Below are 12,691 nucleotides of genomic sequence, written 5' to 3'. Positions count from 1 at the left end.
GGGGAAGAACCATTTATAGAGCAGAGGAAGAAAGAATGTGTCAGAGGAAGAAAGAAGGACGGCTGAGTGGGAGGAACCAGCCATGTGGGAGGTGGGGGATGCTTAACACTGTGGAAGGCCTTTGAAATTGACCATTGAGAAGTCACTAGCCCTGGGGAGGTCACTGGTCATTGGGCAGCAGCATAGGTCAGTAATAAAGAATTCCAGAGCCAGACTTCCTGGAAGGCATTTATGGCCATGTGAGCACATCGTGTGTTTCCATTAGCTTACCAGCTGGGTGACTTTGGATATGTTAATTTGTTTCTCTAAGCTTCAGTTTTCTCTTCTGTAAAATGCAGACAGTATTAGTATTTGCCCATAAGATTGTCTTGAGTTGAAATGAGCTGATACATGTAAAACACTTAGAATGGTGCCTGGCACAGTGTGTGTGTGTGTGTGTGTGTGTGTGTGTGTGTGTATGATCGATATGCATTAACTCTTAGTGCTGTTACTGTTGTGGGTGGTAATCTCTAAGAGGCAGTTTTAATAGGATACTGGGGGCAGGTGTCAGATTTAATCAGTTATATTGAACTTCTGTACCTCATATCATGCCTCAAATGACAATAACCCAGTACTACTAAATTAATCTGATCATCACATTTTAGCTGGCTTAGTTGTACAGGATACACTCACCCTGTAGAATATCATCCCCTGTATCCAAGTGGTGGCAGGAAACCTTCTCCTTACTTGCACAGAGTTGCCTGTTGGCCTCTACCTGGTCACCTGTGGGACCCCATGCACTAGAGATTGCGCATTCGGTAGGGAAGGGGAAAGTGGAGAGGAGACGGAGGAGTGGGAGAGGGAGAGGAGAGGAGAACTGGCTCATTGCACACTCTAGAAATCACTCTCTAGATTACAGATACCCCTGAAACACAGCAATTGGAGGAAAACCCCACAAACAACCTGCCAACAGCAGCCAGGGTGTGGAAGTCCTGGGAACCATCCCTGTGTGCTGTGCTGTCCCTGTGATCAGGCCACTGGGTGTCACTCTTGGTCTGTGTTCGTTTAGGGTCAGGTTTCTGAAGATGGTCCAGCATCTGCTGAAATCTCCATCCTCTTCCCCCAGCTTCCCTCCCTGTACTGGTGTATTACTCCCTGAAGTGTTTGTACCCTGTTTGTACATATGTATGCATGTATGAATGTATATATGTATGCATGCATGTATTCTTTGATTTATTGATTTAACCAAATTGGCAGTGTATTGAGAATGAAATTTCTCAGAAGCTGTTTTCTGAGTCAGATTTAGTCTTTGCCTCTGACACCTGGGAAAGGGATCCTGCTTACCCGCGGAAGCAAATTTTTGTGGGTTTCCTTTTTTACAGCCCAGATTTCAACATCAGCTACCTAATTTCACGGCAACAGCAGCTGGAAAACCCATTCTTAAACCTCAGGCAGACCTTCTATCCGAATAGACAAAGTGTTTGTATTTGGCCAGAGTGACTTTGAAGACTCTCAGTAGCCCTGTGTGGAGCACGTCAGCCTGCCGTATTTCTAGAAGCTCTGCCACACTCCTTCTAAGCCTGTCTCCATGCTGGGAAAGCCCTAATGTAATTTGTCAAGCTTCTTAGACTCTAAGTATCTGGGACTCAGGACGTTAGCAGATCAGCCATGAGGCAGTGGACACAGAGGCAGAAGACCTCAGCTTCAGTGTCAGCTTTACCACTTTCTAGCTGTGTAATTCTGAGCGTGTCACTAAATTACTTTCTGAATCTTCATCTATAAATATGGATAAAAATACCTACATCTTAGGGTTATTATGAAGAGTAAATGAAATAGTAAATTCAGGAATGCTTTGTAAAATGCAAGTGTTCTACAGAAATTTGGGATCATATTCTTTTTATCTCAAATGAGTTTAGATGTAGAATTCAATTACATGCTCTTTTGAGGATGGAAGCTCTTAGAGTGCTGGGGAGAATCTGGAGGTCAAGCCAGAGAGATGGGGGTTCAGTAAGTGTGGTGTCAAGAGCCGTAGATGTCAGGACACAGCTTTAGTGCCAGTTCTGCCACTAGTTAGAGGTGTGACCTTGAGCAGTTCACATTAATGGCTAGTTTTCTCATGACTGACTTTCAAACTGCATTTATCTGAGCTGTGGGGACAATGGGTAAGTGGCAGACCACGGCACTCCGTCCCAGACCCTCCCTTAACCCTGCTTGAAAGAGAGAACCTCTTCTTACATCCTGCTTACATCCTGCTCTACGGCTCCCTAACCACCAACTTTATTTTTCTGTGCCTCAGTCTCTTCCTCTGTAAAAAGGGGATAAGAATAGTACGTGTATCATGGGGCAACTGCATAGATTAAATGAGTTAATAGTGTGTGATTCATAATAAGCACCCCCCCAAGTGTAAGCTGTTATTAACTCTTGGGCTTCTAAGTTATTTTTGTTTTAAAACTGGATTCTGAAGTTTAAAGAATATTTAGAACTGAAAGAGATATTAAGTGTTGTCCAGATAGGTACTGGACTGAATACTTTCCAAGGCACTTCTAATTTTCATATTCTTTGATTCTATGACAGACCTCTAGTGAGCAAATTAGTTTTAACAATTAGTTTATACAATAGAGTGAATATACAGAACTCTATAATCATTTCTTCCAGCCCCCTGGCCCTCCTTCTACCCCCTTCCCACACCTTAGCCTTCTTTCTCTATCTTAATGCTACATAACACTGTTCTGTGTCATGGAATCAGATGTCAACATCCAATGTGAAAGGTTCGTTCTGACCATAGTCAAGTTTTCTCCATTGTTCCTCTAGATTGTGTCATTAGTCCCTAGTGTTTTCTTGAAATAACCTGTCAAAGAAACATCTTTTAATGGTCCTTTTCCAACTCTTACATTTAGGGCAGCCAGTTCCTATTTCTTCCCTTAAAAATGGTCACCATGTGGTCTCAAAGAATGGGTAGGAGTCGAAGGAAGGGGCTTTGTTTTTCTTGGGAGGTGCAGTTTTGACAGGAGGGGTGTTTTCATTGCCACTTTGATCAATTCAGCAACGGCGTAGGTCAGTTCTGCACAGATGAGGTGCTACCAGCTCTTCTTCCTTGGCAGTATAAATAAATACATTATACAACAGTGAGATGAGGAGTCTGAGTTCAGCTCTGGGCACGTGGGTTGATGGCTTCTCTGTGTCCTTCACTACATCCTAGGGCGAAAAGAGAAGGGGTCATGTCTGGAACCTTGCACTGATATGTGTCCATGTCTTTTGCCTCAACACAGGAGCAAGAACTCCACCTTTTTCAGTGATGAGGAAAGATGCTCTCTGGGGGTCCCGGGAAGTGACAGGAAAGCTGAGTGTGCCAGCTTCCTCCACACGCTTGCTCAGACGGACATAACATCTGTCTACCGGCTTAGTGAGTGTTCGCTCCTCAGACCCTGTGAAAGCCCAAGCTCCTCAAGATTAAGGGAGTGTTCCTAACTAGAAACAGAATATCTCTAAAGTATAATCCTATGCACGAATGTGAGGCTATGACCACAGTTGAGTTGATGACCTGGGTCATATTTGATTAGCAGCATTTTCACTTTGCATTTCAGACAGTTCTGGGGTTGAGGGGGACTTGCTGCCTAGAAACTCTGAGATGTGATGAAATCAACTCCGCTATAGCATGGGAGGCTGGCCATACTGAGCCTCCCATTCTAATCCTGGAGAAGAAAACTTCCTGAATTGTGACTGAGGGTTTTCCTTCTAGGGCTGAAGTAGGTCTGGCTCCCCAGTAATAAAGGTGGAGCCATAGAATGTCATAGCTAGAAGGACCCTAAGAGATGACTTCTTCTCTTATTTTACAGATTAGGAAACTGAGGCCCAAGTGAATTAGTGCCTGAGCCAGGATAAGAACTGCCCTCCCCTATCTTCTCATCAGGACAATCCCTACTTCACCACACTGCCCCGACACAAAATGACATTGGACTGTTGGGTGTGTTAGCTTTGGGTGGGTGAGGGACCTCAGTGCCTAGCACAGTTTTCAGCAGTGTCTGAATGACTGACTGAGTGAATGAATGATACTCTTTTCTTTTACTTTGGGAGGGGCCCACTGCTCTGTGTCAGGAAGTGCATTCACTGACAGGGTTTGAGGAAGGATTCCTGTTTCTCCTATCTCTTCAGTGATGGTGATGTTGTGTCTACTCCTGTATGGCCAGATTAGATGGCACGCATTTCATGGGTGCAGCCAGAGATTCTGCAGAAGGGACCCTCAGGCCAGCTCCCGGAGCAGAGGTGGGAATTGGAGAGTTTCTCCCAGGCACAGGAACATTTGTGAAGAGCACCTCACCCAGGCATCAGCACCAGCCCTGGCAGCACTTTCTTGCCATAAGCCGATCACACTGCCCCACCAGCCTAAGCCAGGAAGCTGAAGCTATGAATGCAGCCTGGTAGGCAGGAGGTCTGAAAAGTCTAAAAATCAAGGACTACTTGGGGTCTGCCTTGAAGGCAGGGTGGCTACAGGCTTGGATCCAGGGTATCTGCCAATCGTTGATGCAGTGGTTGAGAGAGGTCCAGGGGCGGGTCTCAGGCAGCCCATTAGCTCTTATCTACAGACCAGGAGTGCAGCTCTGCTGGGTGCAGGGCTACGCCTTATGGCTGCACAGGCTATCCCTGGCACCAAGGCAACCAGCAGAGGGTGCATCCTATTGGTAAATTCCAACTCCCCCAAGGCCTATGCCCTGTAATTCTTCTTCCCAGCGGAAGCGTTTTTTTGGTAACTCATGCATCATTGTGCTCTCGGTGGTCCTGGCCTGCAGAGAAATGACTGCATAAGACTGGCATGTGTTCCGCAACGTCAGGGAGGGCCAGGTGCATGAACAGCTCTCCAGAGCCCAGCTCTCTAGCTCTGCTGTGTTTGGCTGTGGGACCTTTGGGGGTTGCAGATCTTAAGTATGTGCAATGACACTTACAGAAGAAGCCTTCCCTAGAGAATAGCAGGTGGAGGCTTGACTTGGTGAGGGGCCTGCTACCCTCAAAGTGCACCGGAGAGCTCAGAGTGCAGGCACAGGTGGCTGGCTATTGCTTCTTTGCCAGGAAGAGGTAGAATCTTCTTTCTAGCAGTCCCTGTCCTATGGAGCATGAACCTGGCCTTCGCCTCCACAAGCTCCACTGTGGCTGCTTTAGCCAAGGGGGTCAACTTCTTTGCTGCCAAACCCCAGGTTGTCTTCTTGGTTCTCACCTTGTCTTATTTCACTTTTGTTACGTTAAGTGGCTGCACCATAAGCCACCATGGTCTCCGTGACTCCTCTTTTCTCTTTACAGACTGCCTTTTCAGTCTCCTTCATTGGCTCCCATCTGCAAGTAAATGCTGAAGTTTTTCTGGCTCATTCACAAATCCCCTCTCCCCACTCCTCCCCCACCTGCTTTGTGTTTCCTTCCAAATCCTTCTTCTGGGACTTTGACCCACTCTTTGTGACCTATTGTCAGTCACAAATCCATATTTGCAAGTCTCCACTTTTCTCCTTGGACGCAGATCTATTTCATTCTCTGCTAGAACTCCTGCAAGTACCGCAAACTCAGAACGTCTAAAACTGCTCAAGACCGTCCCTTCTCCCACCTCATCCCACCAAGGTACTTCAGGGAACAAAACTTAGGAACTGCAGATGCTTCTTTACCTTCTTTTCTTCATTATTTACATTTGGTCACCTCATCCTGTCAAATTTACAAAGCACATTTTGCACACTGAATCTGTCTGTTGAGTGGATGGATGATGAATGAATGGAGGAAGGAAGAAGGAAGGCTGTACACACATAAATGGGAGGCAGTGCCACGTGCCACAAAGTGTGCTGCCCTTGGAGTTCTGTTCATGGCTTTGTCATAAACTTGCTGAGACATTTGGGCCTTCAGATTCCACCTCCTGCCCCTCCACCCATACCCACACTTCTTGTCATAGAGCTCATGTTTCTGGCTTTTCTTCTCTGACTCTGTTCTCATTTCTACCTCAGTTCCCAACTGTAAGGTGAGTGGGCTAAACAAGATGATCTTCAGGTCCCTGCAGCATTGATGGTGAAGGGAAGATGCTGCCTAGTACCTTAGGGATGGCAGATGGTCTGAAACTGAGACACAAAGTGTCCTAAGGAGCCACTGGTCAGGGAGCACCTGTAGGCATAAGCATACTGGGCCATTCTGACCTAACATAGGTTCGTCCTTCATCTCTATCCAGGTGGGTTTGAATCCATCCAGAGTCTTCCAAACGATCTGAGCGGTGAGTAGAGATCATGCTGAACCTGACCTCCAGTCCTGCAGGATAGCGTCCTGTCCTCTTGCAAAGAGCTGGCCACCATAGTTGCAGGTACTTAGGGTTGCTCAATTCTGCCTGTCCCTTACAGCGTCCCAGCCCGAAGGCTTCAAGGAGACCCGGCCTGGTAGAGCCTGGGAGGAGCATCAGGCCGTGGGCTCCAGACAGTCCAGCAGCTCCGAGGACTCCAGCCTGGAGGAGGAGCTCCTTTCAGCCGCCTCAGACACCTATCACCTGCCAGAGCCTGATGACCTTGATGACCCGGAACTGCTCATGGACCTGAACACTGGTCAGGACGAGGAGGAGGCTGAGAACTTCACCCCCATATTGGCTTTTCTGGATCACGAGGGTTATGCTGACCACTTTAAGAGCCTCTATGATTTTTCCTTCTCTTTCCTCACGACTTCCTTCTACAGCTACTCTGAGGAGGATGAGCTCGTGGCCTACCTGGAGGCCTCGAGGAAGTGGGCCAAGCGGAGCCACATGACCTGGGCCCATGCCCGGCTCTGCTTCCTCCTGGGCCGGCTAAGTGTTAGGAAGGTCAAACTCTCTCAGGCCAGGGTGTACTTTGAGGAGGCCATCCACATTCTCAATGGGGCATTTAAGGACCTATCCTTGGTGGCTGCCCTGTACATCAATTTGGCGGCCATCTACCTGAGGCAGAGGCTGAGGCATAAAGGCTTGGGCCTGTTGGAAAAGGCAGGTGCCATGTTGGTCTGCCTGCCTGACCGGGAGTATAGTGCCAAGAGCGAGCTGGATGTGGTGGCCTATGTGCTGAGACAGGGCATCGTGTCGGGCAGCTGCCCCCTGGAGGCCAGAGCCTGTTTCCTGGCCATCCGATTGCTCCTAAGCCTCGGCCGGCACGACGAGGTCCTGCCCTTCGCTGAGCGCCTGCAGCTCCTCTCTGGACACCCTCCTACCTCGGATGCTGCAGCCACTATCTTGAGTTTTCTCTATGACAAGAAATATCTGCCACACCTTGCAGTGGCTTCTGTCCGGCAACGTGGTACTCAGAGCACCCAAGGGATGGCCCTTCCAATTTGGCAGGTCCACCTGGTCCTCCAGAACACCACCAAGCTCCTTGGCAACCCCTCCCCAAGCTGGGGTGAAGTTTCTGCCCTGGCGTGCCCAGCACTCAGGCAGGCCCTGGCTGCCTGTGAGGAGCAGGTGGATGAGCGGACCCGGAGGACCCTGTGTCTCATCCTGTCCAAAGTGTACCTCCAGCATAGGTCTCCTGACGGTGCCATCCACTACCTGAGCCACGCCTTGATGCTAGGCCAGCTGCTGAGTGAGCAGGAAGCTTTGGAGTCTTCCCTCTGCTTGGCGTGGGCCTATCTCTTAGCCAGCCGGGCAAAGAAGGCTTTGGACATCCTCGAGCCACTCTTATACTCCCTGAAGGAGACAGAGAGTGTTACCCAAAAGGGAGTGGTCCATAACCTCCTGGGACTCGCACTTCAAGGTGAAGGCCGGGTGAACAGGGCAGCCAACAGCTATCTTCGGGCCTTGAACAGAGCTCAGGAGGCAAGGGATGTGCGCAACCAGGCGGTGGCTTTGGCCAATCTTGGCCATCTGACCCTTAAATCCTGGACTCAGCAGCCAGCCAGGGACTATCTTCTGCAGGCTGTGCAACTCTATTCTAAACTCCAGGCCAGCGTGGAGACAGACATGGAATTAGTACAGGTGCTTCTCTGGTTGGCCCAAGTTGAGGTGTATCGACGCCAGCTGGCCAGTGGCCGCTTTTGTTATGAAATGGCATTGCTCTTCGGATTAAGGCATCAACACCTAAAGAGTGAGTATATCCCGTGCTGCTGGGATGCTTCAGAGAAGAGTGTTAGAAGTTGTTTTTTCCTTTGTCCTATCTCCAGTCATCTCATCCATGTTCCTGCTTTATGTTCAGGTCAGCTTCAGGTCACCAAATCCCTCTGCCATTTCTACAGCTCTGTGTCCCCAAGCCCCGAGGCATGTATCACCTACCACGAGCACTGGCTGGCCCTGGCTCAGCAACTCAGGGACCGGGAGATGGAGGGGAGGCTGCTGGAGTCCCTTGGGCAGCTCTATCGGAACCTAAATACGGCCAGGTGAGTCCAGGCTCAGGGATAATTCTAGAACATCTTTTCTTCCTTAAGGAGAATCAGTATTCTTTCCCTCACGAAGTCAAGTCCAAATGCACATGATATGTTTATGGCATCGTGGAAAAGAACGTGGTCTCTGCAGCCACATTGCAAACTCAGTGCCATCCATCACTTATTAGCTGTGTGACTTGGGGCAAGTTTTTACACTTCTCTGTGCCTCCGCTTCCTCACCAGTTAATGCACATGGGGCACTTGGAACAGTGCCTGGTAGACAGGGCTCAGTCATGTTGGTTATGTTACAGTTACCCGTGTGTTTCTATAACAACCCATCAAGTGAATGTGGCTGAGGGTGCATAATTCAGAGAGGTGGCAGTTACACTGAGGACCGTGGAACCCTCAGGAGGTCTTCGTTACCTGAGGAAATTGGTATTAGAGAAAGGACCAACGTAAATAAATGCACAGGAAGCAGGGGTGTAAAATTTCACAGTAAAAATTTTTGATTGGAAACTTACCTTTAAAATGAAACTGGAAACGATGAAACTAAGTTTATTTTCACTTTTTAGTTAAGAAGCTTAGGTTATAATCGCAACTATGCACTAAGTTGTAGAATAAATACACAACAAAAGAACTGTTAACTTTTCAGCTTAATTGTGTTGACAAAACTGTATAATAGCACAATTAAACCTCCTTTGTTTTGTGATTGACTTTTAGCACTCTCTTAGACTCATTTTTGCAAAAATATCCCAAAACTTAACTTTTTATCCAAGCCTTTTTTTTCACCCTTTGATATTTAAATTAGTCTCAAGTGGATTATCCTGCCATCTCTTGCTGATTTTCCCTTTTCTATCTGTTTACTGGTCAAATCTGCCTGATCCTCATTTGCCAGTGACATGGCCTGCAGTTCTGCTTTCTAACAAGCCTTTAATTGATTCCATTAAATTCTACATGGTTTGCAAGATATTTAATTTCACTTTGTGACAGATTAGCATTGTAACATTGTATTCATAATTATGAATGACTTCTAATGTAGAGCAGGGATAATTGCTAGTGTTGAGCAGAGAGAGGTGATTGAGGAGAAGCTATTTAAATGACAATTTTTGCTTTTCTAGGCAATGTGGTAACTTGGGCACCTGGTCAATCAGATCACTAATAATCAGATAACGAATTCTCTCTTCCTCTTTCTCGCTCCCATTCTGTCTCCCTCTCCCTCATCTCGTCCCTCTCTTATAAGAATCAGGTATCCTCCAAATATCCCGTTGCCTTTAGTCCCAGGAAGGGAGTTTTGGATCCTTGCAGCCTGTGAGGGGACAGGAAGTCTGGCCCCAGCTGTACCATACTTCTGTTCAGAGCACCCTAGGAGTTTGTATGGTTTTGGAGCAGATCCAGAAGGTAGGCTTGAATTAACCTTAGAGATGAAATAGTCATATATTCATGGTGAGGAATACTGAGAATGGGCTTTAGGAAAGCTGACTTTTAAGGGACTGGAGTATGGGGGGCAAATATGTGTCAGGTTTATTGCTACCCCTCCCTGTGTACAAGTTCAGCCTCTGATTAATCACAGTCCAGTCCACCTACCCAACTGCCATCCTTTGTTCACAGCCTTCCTCCTACCTCCAGTTGTCAAAACCCACTGAAATCCTAAGGGGGAAGCCAAAGAGTAAGCCCTGGATGCTCTCAACACAGAGTGCAGAGGCCTTTCTTAAGGCAGTGTGAAGGACCACTGGACTTCTTAGGTAATGGGAGTGATAGAGAGGAGAGAAGGAGTGGGGTTGCGCTTGCTCCAAGAAAGCAAGGAAGGAAGGAGGAAGTCACAGGCCACAGAGCAGGGAGAGGAGTGACCAAAACTGGATTAGGAGTCAGGAAACCTGAGCCTGCCATGAGCTAATAACATGTCCTTAAATAAGTCTCTTGGTTGCCCCATTTATAAGGTTAAATTGAATGAGGTGCCTTCTAGTTCTAAAATGTTAGGTCTAGGACCAGCCAGCTATGCTATGCTGACACCAGCAATAGCCCTATTAGTACAAGAATTCCTCCAGAGAGTCTTGAAGTTTGGAGGCAGATTCTTAAAGATGTGGGGCTTCAAGATCAGAGACCTAAACTTTTTGGGGTTTTGAAAGACTCTGCAGTAGCTTCAGAAGGTCTTGATGTAGGTGACTATAAACTCCATCTGGGCAGACCTCGTGTCTAGCATAGAACAGGGAGACATACATGTTTGTGTGGGCAACCAAGTAGTTAGTAAATTATTTATTTAGTCCACTAGCTTACAGCCCTGAGCTGCAGGCTGCACACTGACTTGGCTGACTTGGCTGCCGGGGAGGAGATTAAGATGGAGAATGAGGGAGTTTGCCCGAGGGAGCTCTTGGTTTCTTTGCTCAGGATTCAGGTCAGGGAAAAATGGTGCTTGCAACTTGGAGGCAGACTTTCTGGTCTTCAGTGACAATTACAGTCGTCAGACAGCTGTCAGTGGAACCTCAGATGCCCTTTCCAGCCGCCTGTTTCGAACCTGGCCTACAGAGCATTAGCTACAGAACAGAGTGGGTCTTTTCTCAGGGAGTTTGCACTGATAAGGACCCAAATAACAGATAGTGAACTGGAATATCAGGGATTACCACCCAAATCAAAAATAAATTTTTTTCCTAAAATTTAAATTGTTTAAAATTCTATTACAATATTTGCTTATGGTAAAAAAAAAAAAAAAAATTAAACCAGTACTGAAGGTTATAGTTGAAAAATAAAGGTCTTATTGCAACCTCCCTTTCCCTAAGACTCTTCAGAAGTAACTACTTAAAGATTTTTAAATATCCATCAAGAAATATTCTATACATATGAAAGATTATATATGATACATATTATCTATATTAAACATATGTTAGGTATATATAATTTGCACATTTTTAGTTACTTAAATGGGATTATGATAGAAGCTCTGTTACATAATATACTCTCATGTTACTTTTTTCATTTAAAAATATCACTATGAAATGTTGATCCAGAATTTTATCCCACTACAGGAGCCCTTCTGATGTACTGGGTACTGTGGTAGATGGTGGGGAATTTAATGGTTAGGAAAACAATTTTCAAAAGAACTGTCCAAAAATGGAGCAGTCTACCCTATGTGGGAGAGAGTGTGTTACCATTACAAGTATTCAAGTAGAGGCTGGTTACTCAGGACTCTTATAGAAGAATGCCCTGAATTGAGCTTTTTGTAATAGCTTTATTGAGATGTAATCATATACCATAAAATTGTCTTTTAAATATACAGTTCAGTGATCTTTAGCATATTCACAGAGCTTTGTAACCATTACCACTGTCTAATTTCAGAACATTTTCATGGCTCCCAAAAGAAACCCTATACCCATTAGTAGTCACTTCTCATTAACCCACCCCTACCTAGCCTGGCAACCACTAATCTACTTTCTGTCTCTATGGATGTGCCAATTCTGAACATTTCATATAAATGGAATCATACAAGATACGGCCTTTTGTGACTGGCTTCTTTCACTTTGGGTAATGTTTTCAAGGTTTATCCATGTTGTCACATGTATCAGTACTTCATTCCTTTTTATTGCTGAGTATTAGTCTGCTGTGTGGATATATCACGTTTACTTATCTAGTCATAAGTTGAAAGACATTTGAGTTGTTGCAACTTTGTGGCTATTATGATTAATGCTGCTGTGTACATTCCTGAACAAGTTTTTGTGTGAATATATTTTTCCACTTCTCTTGTGTATGTACCTAGGAGTGGAATTTCAGGGTCGTATGGTAACTCTATAGTTAAACTTTTGGAGAACTGCCAAAGTAGCTGCACCATTTTGCATTCCTCTGAGCAATGTATGAGGGCTCCAATGTCTCCACATTCTTGCTAATACTTGTTATTGTGTGTCTTTTTTATTTTAGCCATCCTGTTAGGTATGAAGTGATATCTCATTGTGGGTTTGATTTACTTTCCCTAATACTAAGATGTTGACCTTCGTTTCATGTGCTTACTGGTCTTTTGTATATCTTTGGAGAAATGTCTCTTTAAATTCTTTGCCCCATTTTTGTGTTGTTTGTCGTTTAATTTTTGAGCTGTAAGAGTTCTTTATGTATCCTGGTAAAAATCTCTTATCAGATATATGATTTGCAAATATTTTCTCCCAATCCATGTGTTTGCTTTTCACTTCCTAGATGGCATCTTTTGAAGCACAAGTGTTTTTAATTTTGATGAAGTTCAGTTTATCTATTTTTTTAATCGTTGCCTAATCCAAGGTCACAAAAATTTACCTCTTTGTTTCCCTCTAAGAGTTTTGTCATTTTAGCCCTTACATTTGGGCCAATCAGCTGTTTTGAGTTAATTTTTGATTATGGTGTGAGATAGGGGTCCAGTTTGATT

At 45.6% G+C, this 12,691-nt stretch overlaps 1 protein-coding gene across 5 annotated transcripts in view; it reads left to right on the top strand.

The window, feature by feature from the left end:
• SH3TC2 (SH3 domain and tetratricopeptide repeats 2) overlaps positions 1–12,691 on the top strand; it is a 108,051-nt gene that overhangs the window by 33,432 nt on the left and 61,928 nt on the right. For all 5 annotated transcript variants that reach the window (XM_061188323.1, XM_061188321.1, XM_061188320.1 and 2 more), the window contains 4 exons: positions 3,249–3,382; positions 6,173–6,214; positions 6,339–8,036; positions 8,145–8,325. In XM_061188323.1, the coding sequence (XP_061044306.1) occupies positions 3,249–3,382; positions 6,173–6,214; positions 6,339–8,036; positions 8,145–8,325 (2,055 nt within the window). The remainder of the gene's footprint in view (positions 1–3,248; positions 3,383–6,172; positions 6,215–6,338; positions 8,037–8,144; positions 8,326–12,691) is intronic.

This window comes from Eubalaena glacialis, chromosome 4 (assembly GCF_028564815.1).
Source record: "Eubalaena glacialis isolate mEubGla1 chromosome 4, mEubGla1.1.hap2.+ XY, whole genome shotgun sequence".
NCBI lineage: Eukaryota > Metazoa > Chordata > Mammalia > Artiodactyla > Balaenidae > Eubalaena > Eubalaena glacialis.
Note: the sequence above shows the minus strand (reverse complement) of the source record. Positions and strands in the feature narration are given on the sequence as shown.